General features: G+C 44.1%; 1 protein-coding gene across 1 annotated transcript in view; it reads right to left on the reverse strand.

Moving 5' to 3' along the window:
- Positions 1-3,592: 3,592 nt before the first annotated feature.
- SNAPC5 (small nuclear RNA activating complex polypeptide 5) overlaps positions 3,593-20,301 on the reverse strand; it is a 130,052-nt gene continuing 113,343 nt past the window's right edge. The window contains exon 3 of the mRNA XM_078683035.1: positions 3,593-8,465. Within this exon, the coding sequence (XP_078539161.1) occupies positions 8,349-8,465 (117 nt within the window). The 3' untranslated portion in view covers positions 3,593-8,348. The remainder of the gene's footprint in view (positions 8,466-20,301) is intronic.

The following is a 20,301-nucleotide window of genomic DNA, read 5'->3' on the forward strand; positions in this document are numbered from 1 at the left end:
AGCTGCGCCTCTCGCTTGCACTCATCTCTTTGGCGAAAACACAGGGTGGGTAGGCCTTCCACTCGTGGGAGCCTATTATTAAGCAGCGTGCCTACGCTACCTGGTAGAATGGAACAGGCCCCCATCGGTAAACATTGGAACTTCATGGACCAGTCCGTGGCTGAAGCGAATATTTGGCGGTGTGGCTCCCGCGCAAACAGAGCATGGGGGCTATACTAGTCACCGGTTACCGCCCCAACCCTCAAGGTTTGGGATCGGCTGGCAGTGGTAAAGGGCTGGACCACATATCCCTCTCCCATGTCCCCTATCGTAGATAACCCAGACTTCCGGCCTGGGCAGGAGTCTCTGGTTTTCAATCGTTGGAGGGAGGAGGGTTGCAAGAGGGTGGGCTCCCTTTTTGATACGAAAGGGTTAATCCCCTTTACGCAATTGTGTAAGGACTATGATTTACCGGCCTCAGATGCATTCTACTACCAACAAGTCGCTCACTGGGTTACACAAACTGCGAACTTTGCCAAAATGTCCCAGCCTTTGACTCCCTTTGAAAAATGGCTGCTATGCAAAAAAAATGATCGTAAACTCATATCTGATTTGTATGCTATGATTACAACACGCCCGAAGGGGCACCGTACGAAAGCGCAAGTGCGGTGGGAGACAGAGCTGGGGAGGCCCTTATCGTTTAAGGAGTGGGAGCATATTCTTGACCAAGCGTATAACACAACAGGGACGGAATCCGCCTATAAGGTGGTAACATATAGTGAAGTAGTGTGGCTCACTGGTTAGAGGCGGCAGACCCGAGAGCAAAGGACGGCCCGGGACCAGGGTTCGATTCCCGGCGCGGCAGGTTTCTGGACCAGGGTCAGCGGACTCGATAATTCTCTCGCCTCGGTGCCCACTCTGATCAGCGATCACACTCGGCAACTCTGGGCATTAGCTTGCCTCATCTTCACTAACGGCCCCACCAGACCGCTGGGGATGCCTGGTCTCACCCTGGAGATACCCATTAAGGGACCATCTCTCAGGGAAGCCAGGAAGGGTTTCGCAGCGGTCGAAGCGCCTTGGGACCCTACGGGTAAGTAGTGCGCTATATAAATGCCTATACATTTACATTTACATTTACATTTACATTACACACAGGAGAGCGTTAATTGCTGGGATACATCAAAGACAGACCTCTGCTGTCAGGGGTGTGGCTTATCGGGTACTCTAAGTCATCTACTCTGGCACTGCCCGAAATTAGTGCGCTACTGGGCAGCAGTTATTGACGACATTGACGCTGCATTTCAAGTTAAACTACCCAGAGACCCTGAATAAACATTGCTGGGTCTCCCCCACCCTAGGTCCTTTCCACTGAAATCCTTGAGAGGCAGGCAGATCGCGATGGCATTACTTGCTGCGCTGAAAGGTTATTTTAACGTGCTGGGGATCTTCGACATTGCCTGAACCAATGGACTGGATCCATCGTCTTTGGCAGCTCTTGGCTATGGAGTGACTATCGCTCAGTGTTGAAGGGAAGGGAAGCGAATTTGCGAAGCAGTGGGCCCCTTTCTTGTAGATCCTCACCAAGGAGATGAAGGAAGTGATCTGTCCTAAATATTTGCACGTTTTGCAGCTCGTTCCACTGGAACCACAGGGATCATCCAAGAATGGGGATAAAGGGTAAAGTGCTAATGTTATAACCGGTTAGCATGAGGGTATGGATGGACATACTGGAACTGATGCGAAGAGTGGGTGGTGGGGTGGGTGTGGGCGGGTTGTTTAATTGTTTTCTTGGTTACTTAAAAGTGGTATACATTAGTATGTGTGCTACGCCATTTGTCATGCTTTAATTTATTGCGGGGTCGCCCTCCGGGATGTAGACCTGAACGCCGTGTCTCCTTGCTCATTTTACGCTCTGCCGGCACACTGATGTATGCAGCCAAGCTGTGTATGCACTTTCAGTATACCGCTCAATAAAAATGATTGATTCTAAATAGCTTGGGATCATGAAATCTAACATTCATCCAATTTAGACTTCTGAACTCCCAATAACTTTCTGGTTGTATATAATGGAAACAATTAAGATGGTCACAACAATCAAAATTTCCTTCAAATTCAATGACAAGATAATTTCCAAATTTAATTGGAGAAAAAAAAAAGAATCAAGAATTTCATTCCACAATCTGAGGCTCAGGAAAGAACTTGGCAGTGTAAACTTTGACAAACGATACCTACCAAACAGCATGTTAGTAAAATAATGAGGACTATGACTTCCATCCAACTCCGGGAGAACACCTTTGTGGTCAATAAATTTGTGATACCTGCTCACACCATCATCACAAATACTAGCAGCACAATTTCCACTCCAATGTATCCTACTAGATATTGTCCATGCCCTGAGGCTAGAAACGTAGAGAAAAGCATAGTACAGAGAAATTATACTCTTCCTACTTCCCAATTTCAAAAATTAAAGCCTCAATAACTCAACTACGCCAATCTCAACATCGTAAAACAATACAAAAAAAGTGTAATAATAACTGAAATCAGATCCCCCTTCCGACCATTGCGTCCAGATATGGCGCTCAGCATGAGTATCTAAAAACTCATCCATCTTGGCACAAACTGGACTTCTAAAACTCTACAGGATATACTGTACTGGATAAAACTGAAGTGGTTTTCTTCGGAAAACTAGAAACAGACGATTGGAGGGCCTGGTGGCACAAGGATCTGCCGCCCCAGTCTGCTGATAAAGACAAAGTAAAAAACCTGGGAATAATCATAGACAAAACATTGTCGATGCGTTCTCAGATCCAATATCTTTCTGGTGCATGCTCCGGCATTAAATCTCTACACAACCTCTGTATTAAAGAGCAGATTGACTTTAAAGTTATGACCATCTTTTATAAAGCCTTTCACAACATCCAGACACTTGCTTTCTTCTAACGCCAATCTGGCCATTGTGCACAAAACTCGCTTTGCTCATACTGACGGTAGATCTTTCAGTTTTCTGGGTGCTAAGCTATGGAACAGCTTGCCGGAGTTCCTGAGGCTTGACACAAACCTACTTTCTTTTAGAAAGAATCTAAAAACGTGGCTGTCAACAAGTGTTGGCATTGCCAAAAAGTGTTAGGTGATTTACTATACACAATGTGGAACTATAAGGTGATACATTCATTTCTGACTAGGGCTCCTAAAGGCTATTTATAAGTGCTTCATGCCAACACTACATTGAGCTTCACTAAGGCTTGTCTAGATAACAGCACCATGCACAATTTACCAAAATGAGAAAATAGATAATTTCCTCCAAGATGCATAATTTTCATGGGACTAAAAACACTACTGAAACTGGAGATGTGCAAGTCAGGTATCAATACATACCTGGGTGGCCTAAATGCACAAAGCATAAAACATTGCAATTTCATCAATAGCATAAAAGACCTTTGCGTTCCTAGTGTATACCTTAGAACTGGTATCTCTTACTCCAGATACCCCTTAATTAGGCCTTCCATGTACTCTGCAAACTATAAAGCCTTGTATGTTTGCATTTACGTCGGTCTCCTGCAAACTTTCTTCCCTATGATGAATTTCTTGCCAAAATAACCAATTCAAGGAATCTTACCACGCTGTATGCCTTTATTTTGGGGTATTATCTAGATTATTCACCAACGTTTGAAACCAAGTTGTTTCACCTACAGTCTCCCCTTTTTTCACACTGTAAAACAATCTCATTTCTGTTATCTCACACTTAATTCAGTTTAGATATCTGCAAAAAAAACGCATGCAGTGGTTTGTTCTAAGATCACACATTGCTGCATGGCTGAATTTGGACTTAATGACTTCAAGTGCAATAATTATAAAACTGTGGACAACAGTGCACTATTATGTGTAAAGTGTGCAATGATGCGCCCACGAGAGCATTCATTCTGCATACAAAGAAAGCTTGACCTGCTGCATCCAATGATGTGTCTATCTGGTTACCAAAGACAAGCTTGCATTGCTGCTCCTGATATATAAGAAGGAATGAATGTTTCTACAACACACACACTACAAATTACATTTTCTCTAGTCTCAAGTATCAGACTGTGTTACCCAAACTACTCATTTAATTAATGTCTCAATACTCTGCATTAGAAGAACAAGTTACTTACCTTCAGTAAAAGTCTTTCTGGTGAATGCTCGATATAATCGCATATTGCTCCCCTTGTGAATAATCACCTGGCATCAGACCGGATCCGGAAAACTTTCAGACCAGTTCTTGTGCGTCGCTAGGTGATTTCTTACTGCTCTTCACTGCCATTCTGCTCTGGAAGTGCATATAAGCGCCACCCACGCACACTGACATCAGTTGCTTTCTAGACTGTCCACCCCCTCAGATGCGGAGTACATCGGAAAATTGGTATGACCAATTTGCAGATTTTTAGACTGGGACCTTTTAAAATAGAAAAGAGTCCAGATGACAGAACAGGAGGTGGGAAGGGCGGTGAGGAATCTGTGATTAGACAGAATATCCATCAGAAATATTGTGACCAAAAGGTAAGTAAGTTGTTCTTCTGAAGGATATTTCTAACAGTAGATTCCACACCTTGAGAATAGATACCAATGCAGTTCTTCTCAAGGTGGTGGGTCTGAACTGGCCCAAACCAAAAAGTCCTGCATGACAGAGGGCAAAATGCCCCTCTCATTGGACCAGGCTTTTACGGCATTAGAGCTTTGTGGTGCTGTGTACTGAAGCCCATGTGTCTGCCTGATAGATGTCCAGGACAGGCACCCATGTGCCTAATGCACAGATAGCTGCTTTGACCCTGGTGGAATGAACCCACAAGCCTTATGGGGGCTGTTTTTTCAACAGTGCGTCGCATTTCTTTTTGCAAAGAACAATCTATCTCGGGGTGTGCCAGTTTTGCACTGCTTTACATTCTTTGCTCTGCAAAACCCTCCTAAGAGCTGGTTACCCACAAGTTGTTCCTTGGTCTGATCGACATAGAAACTCAAGGTTCTTTAGGATCCAAACTCAACTTTCTCCTAAGAGAGATGAGGGGGAGCAAAGAACACCAAAAGAGTGATGGCCTGGCTGATATGAAAGGGAATAACCACTTTCAGAAGAAAAGCAGCCCAGGGTCCAAAAAAACAACTTATGATGGAAGGTATATTTACACAGAGACAAAACTTTGATCGCCTCTAGCTGAGGTTATTGCAATGAAAAAGATGGTCTTTAAGGTCATAAGTCTTAAAGGACCACTGTGCAACAGTTCAAATGGGATGCACGTCAAGTACGTGAGTTCAAGTCCCACTAAGACATCACAAAGGGCTTCAGTAGAAACAGATATTGTAAACCTCTCATAAACCAGACCTCAACTGGTGATTTAAATACAAAGGCAGATCAGGCAACCACAGGAAGGCTGAAAGAACCGATAAATAACACTTAACAGTGCCCAAGGCAAATCCTTGCAGGGATAGGGACAGAACAAACAGCAAAATGTCAGACTACTTTGCCTGTAAAGGGTCAATTTATCGGGTGCAGCACTAATCCAAACAGATGGCGTTCACTGATTTTGTGGAGGGATTCCTTACTGCTAAGAGCTTTGTGCCGATTGGGATTTAAGGTCTCAGGCCGTTTGTGCCATCTGCTATGCGTCAACAGCAGAATGCCAGACGCCAACAATCCCAGCAGCCTCAGAGTCATCCACAGCGAGATACAGGACAGATGCAGAATCATAGCCCTATTGTCCTCAACTCTCCGTTACAGGCAGCAAGGCACAAAACCATACCACATCCAGAATTGCTGTGATGAAGGGAAGTGTGAGAAGAAGTCAGGTGCGACTTCGGCTTGTGGATAGTGAACTCCAACAATCTTATGTCCGCCTTGAACTACTAGTTGTTGAGGTAGGGGAAGAGTGGTACTTCTGACCTCCATAAATGTGCAGAGACCACCACTTTCACTATCGTGAACACCCGAAGGGCCCTGGTGAAGACAAAGGGGAACACTGCGAAATGAAAATGCTCCCTGCTCACCGTGAATCGCAGGTAGCACCGGTGAGAATTCAAGATGGTGATGTGAAAAGAATTGTGCTGCAGGTCAAACGCCACAATCCAGTTTCTGGGGTCCAGTGCAGACAGGACCAGGGCTAGCATGAGTGTATGGAATTTGTCTGTAGGCGTGAAGGCCTTGAGAGGGTGATGATCCAAAATCAGCTAAGGCTTCTGTCCTTGCATCTTGCCTACGTCGGAGTGTCTGTGTGCCAGCAAATACACACTAAAGAGATTTTGAGGCTGCTGGAGGACGGGGGATTGAGCATTCAAATTGACCCTGCTGGTGGATGCTTGAACCCTCTGGAGTGGCTTGTGGAGTTAGAATGTTAGAAAGGTAGGAAGGTAGGAACACTAAGCACAGGGGAATGGAGATGGGCAACATGCCTACTGATATGTAGCTCTGCAGAGGGCATGGCTAAGGAGCCCAAAAGGGCATCAGCAAGTGCCCCATTGAACAGAAACAATGGTTCAATGGGAGCCTGGCCAGAATGCAAACCTTTGGTCAGAACATTGGTTGGCAATTGTAAGTATTGCGCTCCATTCAGACAAGTCATTTACATACATTCTACATGTGCTTAACCCAGGAGGATTCTCGCCCTAACCTTCTTACGATTCACAAGCAACTCTGCTCTCACGTTTATCCCACACATAAAGCACCCAACATGTCCAACTTCCACTTTCATACTTTAAAGAAAGTATGGCACCTCATCTCAACTGAGCATCTAGGAACAGTAGTCCACTTGCTAGTCCTTTCCAGACTTTAGTTTGGGGACATTACCCTGGCTGGAGCTTCTATTGCCCATAGAATTTTTTTTTAAAGTGGTCCTACACTCAGCAGTTAGGCCATCTCATTAAGCCAAAAGGTTCAGTCAAATGACTCCCATTCTCTGGGTCTTACAGAGGCTCCTGATTACAACAGAAGTGCAATTCAAACTATAAAGCCCGGCCCACAAGGCCATCTACAATAAAAACCCACATTACCTTACAGAATGTCTCACCCAATGAAGAGGCTCAAACAGTGAGAATTAAACACCGATTTCTGTTAGAAGTACCAACGTTCAAACCCTACTCTGCCTGCAAACAACCCTCCTTGGAGCGGCTACCTCCGCTTGGAACACTCTACCAGGAAACATGCAATAGCACATCACTTTACACGATTCCTCACACAGTCTCATACTCAAATCAATTCACCCATCTTCAGAACGTCATCATTCATGTCAATAGAGCTGATTTTTATGCCTCTTCCTCACTTACTGTTTACAACCCAATTTTTTAATTTAAGCTGGAACCCACTGCAGTTTCATTGTTGGGTATGCTAACACTCTCTTGGGGGCAGGAAGCGTTATGTAATTATGCAAATAAATATATAAACATACGGAAAAGCGGAAAATGTTTCATGCTTTTCCATTACGAAAGTATATGGACAGTTTTGTTAGGAAGTATTGGATGAAATCAATAAGCAGGAAACTTACCCTTGACTGTAAGGGATCACAGAATGGTAAAGACTGCTTGGATGGCACAATGTAATGCATTGTATATCTGGTCGAACAACTCAGTATTAAGGAAGTGTGGCAAGGGTTACTCTCCATCAGTCATGAAGGGGTAGATGCTCAAAGTAAGATAATGGATTATATTTTCAAAGCCCCAATCTGTGTCGTTTTGGATGAGAAGCTAATAAGGATGTAATGTAAAACAGCAAAAGACAGGATGATGTTTAAAATAGAGGCAAGATTCGGGTACAGCTTAAATGGAAGTATACACATTGTTATTAGGTGGTTTGGTCCAATTGGATCAATAAAATGAACCAAGACTACAACTCCCGAAAAGCAATTATTTGTAATAGCAAAGTCCAGGAATGGAAAAGTGGTGTCTCAGAGACATGGAGCCATCTGGTAACCTTAACCAAAAGACCTCGATTATGTGGTCATGTGAAGTTGAAACATTATTGCATTCTTGGATTAGCAATTAAAAACTGCACCACTAACTTTGGTTTGAAATATGCAGCGGAGTTGCATTACTGCCAGTGACTATGAAAATGTAGTATTTTTCCATAAACTGCAGCTGCAGACCATCTAAGCATATGTGCAAAGCAGATCAGCAAACACGATCATGATGTATAATACTGCCTGGATTTCTTTCCAGCACGCATGTAGGCAGTGCACACTTGACCTTGATCCAGTTCTGAAGTCGGATCCCCACGGTACCCAAATTATACCATGGTTATCTGCATTTCATTAGGACTCACCCCATCCCAAAAGCAACTCTGTGAAAAATAATTTAACATGTCACTCATTCTTTAGGAAGAATGAATAAGTTCCTAATAATGATCATTTGTCCATTTAAGAATCTGACTCTTCCTCTTCCATTTCCTCCTCCTCACTTTGGCGGAGACCTAGCGTGCTCAACTGCAATTCTGTCTGATTGATCACAGCCTCGTTGTCCACCTGCACCGTTGTCTGCAACAACAAAAAAATAAAGAATAGCAGAACATCAGTATCAGTACTCCACATTACTCAGCACTCACTGCAGCATGGACCCTTTCTTCATTCGTTTTGCAATACGAGTACGACAGTTTGTATATTTTTGTGTGCTCCAAAGCAAAGCTGAATGTCCACATTATGGTCTCAATCTCAATTCAGGAGGAAAAGCCAAGCATTTGTTTAAAGGCCATACATCTGCTATGCAATACGACCTTCCTGCTTGCACTTAGAAAGGGGAAAATAAGGACTTACTTTTAGGGGGTTGTGTTCCAGGTTACTGGCATGGGCTCATAAATGAAAACACATGGAGTTGGGTATCAATTTGGTTTCAGTTCTCCAAGTGCCAGGCGTGTGCGGTAGAGCCTTTTATTTTAGGGCCTGCATTGCGTCATGGAAGAAACCAACAAACAGAACACTGTGGGGTTGTTCACCCGACTACTAAGTAGCTCATGCGCTACACTACAAAAGGATCAGCTACTTTTTATTTATCAGGGTGTTAATATATCGCGGGCGTGGCTCAAAGGCCTTACCCAGCTTTCTAAGACATCAGGAAGTAAGGTCTGGTTAACATCATAAAACCTATTAGCAACAGAAAAACAAGATAAAGACATATGATACCAACCAAGACATTACAGCGAAGAAAGTAGTTGGGTAACATCATTGGTAATCAGTAGTAAGAAACCACTAGAGCAGAGTAAACAAACATTTCTTAACGGAAGGGACAGGTCAAGTCAATATTTTAGATACGCAGTGATTCCTCTTTAACCAAAGTGTGTCTCAAATAGAAGGATTTGGAGTTCCCTTTTGAATGTGAGCAGACAAGACATTGAGCTACAGGTTGGTGGAAGGGAGTTCCAAAGTCTTGTTGCATCACCAGAGAATGCATCTCATCTAGCTTACTTGGCTATGATTTATAGTTTATTTATTTATAGCATTTGTAAGCGCACTGTGCCCAGACTGGTATCCTAGCGCTGAGCAAAGAACTGTTTAGAGGAGAGAAAGACAGGGACATATACTAATGCAAGCAACTACTGTTTTGGGAACAACAAGGTCTTCAGGGCTTTCCTGAATTTCAGCAGATATGTGTGCACTCGAGTGGGCGGGAGCTTATTTCACAATAGAGCAGCTTTGACTGAAAAGGTTCGTCCACATAATCAAACCTTTTGAAACCTGTGTTCCTGAATAAGATTAGCGGTAGCAGAATGTAGAGACCTTCCTGGGCATATTTTTTCTGTTTACGTTGCAGCAATACAGGGACCTTCTTCTGAAAGTCCCTAAACACAATGCACATAGACTAAAAGAAGATCCTATGTTCCACTGGAAGTGACTGAAATTCCCTAAGGGCACTAGATCCAGAGGATCTTCAATGTCTGTTTAGTGTTAGTTTATCAGCAGCTGTTTGAACTCTTTGCAGTCTCTTGACCAAGTTGTCAAGAGCTCCAAGGAGGAGAACATTACAATAATCAAGTTGACTTTGTAGAACACGCTGTGCAATTAAGGACTTAATGTGTACAGGTAGCACTGGGAACAGTTTTCTAAGGCCACGAAGCAGTGCAAAACAACCACTTTATTAACGGGCTTCTCAAGGGACAGATATTCATCAAAGGCAACTCCAAGTTAACGAACAATCTCAGAAGAGCACATTTCCGTCTCTGTAGGTAGTGCCAAACATTTGGGGGTAAAGGCATTGTAACCTTTTTCATGAGCAGGAGAGAAACTCTATTTTTATCTCCATTTAAGTTAAGGGAATTTGCATTCATCCATTTCACAATGCCCACTAAACAGGTCTGGAATGAATGGAATGGATAATTGAGAGAAAGGATCACCTGCAAGTCATCAGCATGGTTAATTACAGAGATGTTGTGCATTTTTATTAACAAAATCAGTGGCTTCCTATAGGTGTTAAAAAAAACTGGACTGAAAGCCGAGCCCAGGAGCACTCCGTGTTGGATACATTTTAAGTCCGATCGCTAGGGTAGTATTGCTAGCACCTGGCAGTGGTCCTGCAAGTGAGATTTCATCCTAAACATCAGAGGTTCAAGCAGGAGGGACCCAGTGTTTATTGATTCTGGTTGAGCTCCTGCGACTTTGAATTCTATTCCTCCTTACCTGGCTCTGAATTCTATTCCTTCTTACCTGGCTCAGAAACTAAGAAGGGCCCTATGAACAATGCATGCAGTCTTAAAAATAGGATCCTAGATCAATGGGTAGGCATGGCAGGGAGAGAAGTGGTCCAATTTCATGTGGCCACTCAAAGCAGGCAGAAGCATGGAGCACTGCTCTCTAAGACCATAATCTATCCTGGAAGGAACGAGTGTCCGGACCATAGGTTTCAAGTCCTGCTATGGAATTCACGGTTGGATGCCCCAAAACAGCCTCAGTCATGGCAAAGAGAACATGCCGCCAGTGGAGCTTTGCCTTTGGAGGTTCAGACGATTATCAAGGGTAAAATCCAACGATTTGGCATGCTCTCCAATGGTCGGATTACAGTTCAGAGAGAGGGATTCCAGCGTATCTTCGTTAGGGAGGTTGCATTTTTTTCTGGAGAGATTATAAAAGTTCTGCTTTCGTAAGAGTGAATTTTTAAGTGGCAGTTGGTCATCGGTTTTTGAACCATGTCAAGGGTGGAGCAAAGAAGAGAGATGTCTTATGGGAAGAAATCTTTAGGTATACATTAGGTATGATCTGCATATTGATGCTAAAGGAGTTCAGATTTTTTCAAAATCTCTCCATGAAGTTCAAGATATGGATTAAACGTGGCCACACTGTGGAACTACTTCTGTACTGTTTATGGTAATCCTAATTATAACCGAGGCTTAATTGTTTGAGTGAATTTCAATAATGCATAGAATGAAAGTAATGCATATCAATTTTGTGTCTGCATGGTGCATCTGTTCTCTAAGGCCCATTGAACTCACGGGTAACTGAGCAATCATATCAACAATAGGTTCTTTTATGGTACCAGATTCTAGTCTGCGATCATGGAACACCAAGCACCTCCGTTTCAAATGGAGTCTCAACTGCGATTGAGTGCAGTCAACGCTTACTCTTGAAGGGTTGCAAGAGGTATAGTTAATGCATAGTTAGCACTGGAATTACACAAAGTCAGGGCAAAAGTCAGAGGCGGAGTCAGGCATTCCGTGTCCCAAATACTGCTTTTTGGAGAGTGCTCTTTTTTTTCCTGTAAAGGCTCACAAAGAGGTGTTCCGTTCTGCCCCAGGACCATAGCTGCTTGCATTTACCGACATTGCACATGTAACCCCACCTCGGGTTTTTTTTTTAAACTTCCTTCCTACTAGTACCACCCCTTAAATTTGTAACAGTGACCCAGTATGGTGCTTTCTTTGAATGTCTCATCTTTAAAGTAACTTCACACCATTAAACTTTCCTTTACCTAAAAAAATCTAAAAGGTGCAGTGATTTTGTGCTTTGATGCTAAAAAAAAGATAAAGGAATAAATGATGGACGAAATGCTGAACAATGCAAACATTCACCTCCCAGTCACAAAAATCTGGGTTTAATCCATCGCTCACTGCTCACCACACCACACCAGTTTGGACCCAGCCATATGCAAATCAGTCTTGACTCTGTTCCTCATGGGAACAGTCCAGACCGATCTGCCAAGCTAGGTCCTCCCAGGACAGGAAACAAGCATCCCGGGACCAGTTTCGGGACATCACCCATCATCAGCCAGGCTAGCTTGAATCAGTGGCGCAGTGAGCACTGGACCCACATCTGGGCATACCCTTTTCACTTAGGCCAACAAAAGCAAAGGGAACAAATGATGGACAGAATGTTGAACAATGCAAACATTCACCCCTCGTCGCAAAGATCTGGGTTTAAATCTTCCTTTACCTAATAAACTCTAAAGGTGCAGTGATTTTCTGCTTTGAAACTAGACCAAGCAAAAGCAGCAGAAAGCAATCATGCATAAACACAAATGTGGCAGTTTAAAAAAATGCATCATGCACAATTTGTTTACTATCCAAGCTTACTTTAAAATGGATTCTCGAATTCCACACATTTAAAAAATATAGAATCCCTTGCAGCAATTTGAGAGTTGAATTACACAGAACATTCATTTGAATTTATAAATGATTTTATTAACCTGTTTTTCTAAAATAGACCAGTTCCAAATTATAAGTGAGGAATCTTATAAGGATATTGCATTACTTATTGCAATGTCATTTACTGTGACATCGTAATTTACATACGTTAGCCTGTTTCAAACGCAATTTGCTTGAAATCTGATTCCTCAGAATCGAGCATCCCACAATGTTGTAAGAGCCTGTGCCCTTTGGTAATACCAGATAGTCCAAAACATTACAGGGTCCCTGATGATTCAACACAATCTATCAGTTACCATTTACTGGGTGTCAGTCCCCCGACCACAGATTGGCGAAGAACATCCAGCACACCTCTTTTCTTCAGTTGTTGGTAGCCAGGCCATTGGCCTCTGTATTAGTGAAAATTATGCCATCTTCCAGACCACTAGTTGATCAGCCTAAGCAGTTCTGAACCTGTGGGGTTAGCACAAAGGATCCCTTCTTGAACCCATGAGAGATTAGAACCAGATACACAGAATACAACATCCTGAGAGGGGGGAGGAGAGAAAGAGAAAGAGAGAGAGCAAGAGAGAGAAATATGCAGCACAGAAATAGAAGACGGCTATGTCTTCTATTTCTGTGCTGCATATTTCTCTGCTATGTCAATACCTATGCTGTCTGTCATAGCAACCCATCATATGGAGGCTACATATTTAGTGCCCCTACCTCCACACCCTGGGGGCCATGCCCCCCATGTTTACCTCAATTCATTCTCACAAGTGAAAGGATCTAGTCATGGTGGCAGACAACATGAATTTACCAGAGCCATCAGGTATCCTCCCCAAACGTAAGGGGCAGGTAAATAAACCAATACCCTCACAGCTACATAATCAGAACACCTACAGTAACTCATGTCGTGGCCTGGGCATGGAGCACCGCCCATCGCCAACAGAGTCCAAAATTATGCTGTAACATTCGAAACCCATCCTGTGCAAGAAGCATACCTCTTACATTACAATGAAAATTGGATGCAGGAAGTCACAGTGCTATTGCGTCTGGGACTTCCTACCATACACTGTAAAGGGGGGAGAAAGTCCGAAATTCCCCGCAGCTTTATAAGCTCCTACCCCTCTCCAAAGACCAGCCTCAATGTAAAATAGGTAGGCAGATAAGATAAAAGATCAGGAAGTCATTGCTAAGGATGTCCTTGAGTATCAATTATTGGCAGGAGTGCTGGTGTATGGTTTGGGTTCAATTTCTAGGAAGCGGGATGCAGTTCAGAACCCATTACACATCTAACAAACTAGTAGTGGGAAACTGAATATGAGCCACAAGTAACATTCACTACAACTAATAGCTATATGCAAACGGCTATGTGACGGATCCATACGGTCCATATTTAAAATGCAGCTTTCTGGAAACTCGGGGGTTGATCTGCGAAAGTAAAATAAATGCCCTTGGTGGCCTATCAAAGCCACATGTAGTTATTTCAAACACACTACATACAGCAAAAGACAGAGGATGACAAAAACTAATACACAGAAGAAGCCCAGTTTTAAAGTATCTGGCAGTAGTACAAGGCAGATCAGAGGGTTGAAACTATTGCACAAATCAGGAAGACCTTAAGTCAAATGAAAATACTGTTCCAACGTATCACACAATTGACATATCCAGAAGCAAGGAATGATCTTCTCCACACTGCACACATGTACCAGCTTTCATGGTGTGTAAAATACCGAAGATTAAGGCGGATACCAAAGATAAACCAGTGATCTCCTCCTTGCATCCACAAGTGCCTCCCTCTTTCCATGATTCAAACATCTTTTGCAGCCTACATGACACAGAGCCTTGAACAGATCTTTAAGTGGTTGGAAAAACTAAAGTGCCATGCCTTCCTATCAACACTTCCTCAGTGGATAAAATAATGGAATACATTGGCACAAATACTAAAGACATAAGTAGGATTGTCAACATGTGCTTAGGAACTGGGCATAGTCCCGAGGCTTTAAAAACGCTAGTAGAACAGCATTGGTCAAAATAAAAAAGCAAATTACTTAGGATCTGACAAATTACAATCATCAACCTCCTCTTCCAACATAACACCCCGGAGGGTGAGGTTATGTGCCAACACCAAAAGTTTGTAGGAAGGCATTGAACAAGGGAAATTTGGAGCATAATACACATCTACCCACTTGATACAGTCGACTATAAAAGTTTTTTTCAAAAGACTTGAAAAATATATTGAGGTCATAGTTACCGCACTTCAGTAATGCAGCTCAGATGAAAGTATTAGGTTATTGGCACTAACACACTACTGAGCAAATCCATCAGATGTGATTTCCACCAAGCAGTTCTTAAATTTGTATAAACTTTTTTTGTTTTATTGCTTGTGCCCAATTTTATTTGTTTTTGTTATACCACTGCCCACTTCCACCACTAGGGAAGCCCACTTTCACTAGTGGTGCACTCAGACATCTACCTCACCGCCCAATGGGATCCTTGAATAGCCCCAAGGACCAATCCAATTGCGCGCGAAGTCCAAGCTTCGCCAAAATCCAGAATCATATATGGAGTCCAGCTGACACAGTAGCATATACTTACCAAATGCAGCAAGGGACACCCATACTCCCTGAAGGAATAATAATAAAGAAAAAGAAAAAAACTGTTTTTGCACTGCGCTTCATACTGCATTTCTGTCACTTCTAAGAGTATCCAATATTTGAATATTTCTATTACCAATTTATGGTACTAAATTTAGGATGGCAGTCTGAGTTGGTTCCTTGGCAGTGGTTCAGTAAGGGTACTACGCGCTCCAAAGAGAACAAGCATTAGAAATGCAATCGGGCTCGGATTTATTTGAGTTTGAGCTAATGGCATTGTAAATGCCAATGTATTGTTGCTATGTGTTATGGAGTGTGTTCATGTGGTGTGTACTGCCAGTGATCTCCTTGTGAGTGTGAGAATATTGCACCGTTACTGCCTGTGTTGTCCTTCTTGTGAGTGTGAGAAGCTTGCACCTCTGCTGCCTGTGGTCTCCTTGTGAGTGTAAGAAGCTTGCACTGCTGCTGCCTGTGATGTCCTTCTTGTGAGTGTAAGAAGCTTGCACTGCTGCTGCCTGTGATGTCGTTCTTGTGAGTGTGAGAAGCTTGCACAGCTGCTGCCTGTGAGTATGAGAAGATTGCATTGTGCATTTCTGTGCTGTGCCTGTTCTTTATAAGGGACTCTTGCTCTGTTGCTGCTGCTGCCTTGGCACAGTACCTGCTGTGAGTGTGTGAGGGAAGCTTGCACCGCTGCTGCTTGTGATGTCCTTCTTGTGAGTGGGAGAAGCTTGCACCTCAGCTGCCTGTGGTATCCTTGTGAGTGTAACAAGCTTGCACAGCTGCTGCCTGTGATGTCCTTCGTGTGAGTGTGAGAAGCTTGCACCGCTGCTGCCTGCGAGTATGAGAAGATTGCATTGTGCATCTCTGTGCTGTGCCTGTTCTTTGTAAGGGACTCTTGCTCTGTTGCTGCTGCTGCCTTGGCACAGTACCTGCTGTGAGTGTGTAAGGGAAGCTTGCACCACTGCTGCCTGTGATGTCGTTCTTGTGAGAAGCTTGCACCGCTGGTGCTTGTGATGTCCTTCTTGTGAGTGGGAGAAGCTTGCACCTCAGCTGCCTGTGGTCTCCTTGTGACTGTGAGAAGCTTGCACCGCTGCTGTTTGTGATGTCCTTCTTGTGAGTGTGAGAAGCTTGCACCGCTGCTGTTTGTGATGTCCTTCTTGTGAGTGGGAGAAGCTTGCAACTCAGCTGCCTGTGGTCTCCTTGTGAGTGTAAGAAGCTTGCACAGCTGCTGCCTGTGATGTCCTACTCACTACTCTACTCTACTCACTACTCTGCACTCACTACTCACTACTCTACTCACTACTCTACTCACTACTCTACTCACTACTCTACTCACTACTCTACTCACTACTCTACTCACTACTCTACTCTACTCACTACTCTACTCTACTCACTACTCTACTCTACTCACTACTCTACTCTACTCACTACTCTGCACTCACTACTCTGCACTCACTACTCTGCACTCACTACTCTGCACTCACTACTCTGCACTCACTACTCTGCACTCACTACTCTGCACTCACTACTCTGCACTCACTACTCTGCACTCACTACTCTGCACTCACTACTCTGCACTCACTACTCTGCACTCACTACTCTGCACTCACTACTCTGCACTCACTACTCTGCACTCACTACTCTGCACTCACTACTCTGCACACTACTCACTACTCACTACTCTACTCACTACTCTGCACACTACTCACTACTCTACTCACTACTCTACTCACTACTCTACTCACTACTCTACTCACTACTCTGCACTCACTACTCTACTCACTACTCTGCACTCTCTACTCACTACTCACTACTCACTACTCTGCACTCTCTACTCTGCTCACTACTCACTACTCTGCTCACTACTCACTACTCTGCTCACTACTCTGCTCACTACTCACTACTCTGCACACTACTCACTACTCTACTCACTACTCTACTCACTACTCTACTCACTACTCTACTCACTACTCTACTCACTACTCTACTCACTACTCTACTCACTACTCACTACTCTGCACACTACTCACTACTCTGCACACTACTCTGCACACTACTCACTACTCTACTCACTACTCTACTCTGCTCACTACTCTACTCACTACTCTACTCACTACTCTACTCACTACTCTACTCACTACTCTACTCACTACTCTACTCACTACTCACTACTCTGCACACTACTCACTACTCTGCACACTACACTACTCTGCACACTACTCACTACTCTGCACACTACTCACTACTCTGCACACTACTCACTACTCTGCACACTACTCACTACTCTGCACACTACACACTACTCTGCACACTACTCTGCACACTACTCTGCACACTACTCTGCACACTACTCTGCACACTACTCTGCACACTACTCTGCACACTACTCACTACTCTACTCTGCTCACTACTCACTACTCTGCTCACTACTCACTACTCTGCACACTACTCACTACTCTGCACACTACTCACTACTCTGCACACTACTCACTACTCTGCACACTACTCACTACTCTGCACACTACTCACTACTCTGCACACTACTCTGCACACTACTCTGCACACTACTCTGCACACTACTCTGCACACTACTCTGCACACTACTCTGCACACTACTCACTACTCTGCTCACTACTCTGCTCACTACTCTGCTCACTACTCTGCTCACTACTCTGCTCACTACTCGACTCACTACTCGACTCACTACTCGACTCACTACTCGACTCACTACTCGACTCACTACTCGACTCACTACTCGACTCACTACTCGACTCACTACTCGACTCACTACTCGACTCACTACTCACTACTCTACTCACTACTCACTACTCTGCACTCACTACTCACTACTCTGCACACTACTCACTACTCTGCACACTACTCACTACTCTGCACTCACTACTCACTACTCTACTCACTACTCTACTCACTACTCTGCTCACTACTCTGCTCACTACTCTGCTCACTACTCGGCTCACTACTCGACTCACTACTCGACTCACTACTCTACTCACTACTCTACTCACTACTCTACTCACTACTCTACTCTCTACTCTGCACTCTCTACTCTGCACTCTCTACTCTGCACTCTCTACTCTGCACTCTCTACTCTGCACTCTCTACTCTGCACTCTCTACTCTGCACTCTCTACTCTGCACTCTCTACTCTGCACTCTCTACTCTGCACACTACTCTGCACACTACTCTGCACACTACTCTGCACACTACTCTGCACACTACTCTGCACACTACTCTGCACACTACTCTGCACACTACTCTGCACACTACTCACTACTCTGCACACTACTCACTACTCTGCACACTACTCACTACTCTGCACACTACTCTGCACACTACTCTGCACACTACTCTGCACACTACTCTGCACACTACTCTGCACACTACTCTGCTCACTACTCGACTCACTACTCGACTCACTACTCGACTCACTACTCGACTCACTACTCGACTCACTACTCGACTCACTACTCTACTCACTACTCTACTCACTACTCTGCACTCACTACTCTGCACTCACTACTCTGCACTCACTACTCACTACTCTGCACTCACTACTCACTACTCTGCACACTACTCTGCACTCTCTACTCACTACTCTGCACTCTCTACTCACTACTCTGCACTCTCTACTCACTACTCTACTCACTACTCTACTCACTACTCTACTCACTACTCTACTCACTACTCTGCACTCACTACTCTGCACTCACTACTCACTACTCTGCACTCACTACTCACTACTCTGCACACTACTCTGCACTCACTACTCACTACTCTGCACTCTCTACTCACTACTCTACTCACTACTCTACTCACTACTCACTACTCAACTCACTACTCAACTCACTACTCAACTCACTACTCTACTCACTACTCTACTCACTACTCACTACTCTGCACACTACTCACTACTCTGCACACTACTCACTACTCTGCACTCTACTCTACTCACTACTCTACTCACTACTCTACTCTACTCACTACTCTGCACTCACTACTCACTACTCTGCACACTACTCACTACTCTGCACACTACTCACTACTCTGCACACTACTCACTACTCTGCACACTACTCACTACTCTGCACACTACTCACTACTCTGCACACTACTCACTACTCTGCACACTACTCTGCACTCTCTACTCACTACTCTACTCACTACTCTACTCACTACTCTGCACTCACTACTCACTACTCTGCACACTACTCACTACTCTGCACACTACTCACTACTCTACTCACTACTCTGCACTCTACTCACTACTCACTACTCTACTCACTACTCTGCTCACTACTCACTACTCTACTCACTACTCTACTCACTACTCTACTCACTACTCTGCACTCACTACTCACTACTCTGCACTTACTACTCACTACTCTGCACACTACTCACTACTCTGCACACTACTCACTACTCTACTCACTACTCTGCACTCTACTCACTACTCTACTCACTACTCTACTCACTACTCTGCTCACTACTCACTACTCTGCACACTACTCACTACTCTGCACACTACTCACTACTCTGCACACTACTCACTACTCTGCACACTACTCACTACTCTGCACACTGCACACTACTCTGCACACTACTCTGCACTCTACTCACTACTCTACTCACTACTCTACTCACTACTCACTACTCACTACTCACTACTCACTACTCTGCACACTACTCACTACTCTGCTCACTACTCTGCACACTACTCACTACTCTGCACACTACTCACTACTCTGCACACTACTCACTACTCTGCACACTACTCACTACTCTGCACACTACTCACTACTCTGCACACTACTCACTACTCTACTCACTACTCTACTCACTACTCTACTCACTACTCTGCACTCACTACTCACTACTCTGCACTTACTACTCACTACTCTGCACACTACTCACTACTCTGCACACTACTCACTACTCTACTCACTACTCTGCACTCTACTCACTACTCTGCACACTACTCACTACTCTGCACACTACTCACTACTCTGCACACTACTCACTACTCTGCACACTACTCACTACTCTGCACACTGCACACTACTCTGCACACTACTCTGCACACTACTCACTACTCTGCTCACTACTCTGCTCACTACTCGACTCACTACTCGACTCACTACTCGACTCA

The sequence above is a fragment of the Lissotriton helveticus genome, chromosome 3_1, assembly GCF_964261635.1.
Source record: "Lissotriton helveticus chromosome 3_1, aLisHel1.1, whole genome shotgun sequence".
Classification (NCBI taxonomy): Eukaryota; Metazoa; Chordata; class Amphibia; order Caudata; family Salamandridae; genus Lissotriton; species Lissotriton helveticus.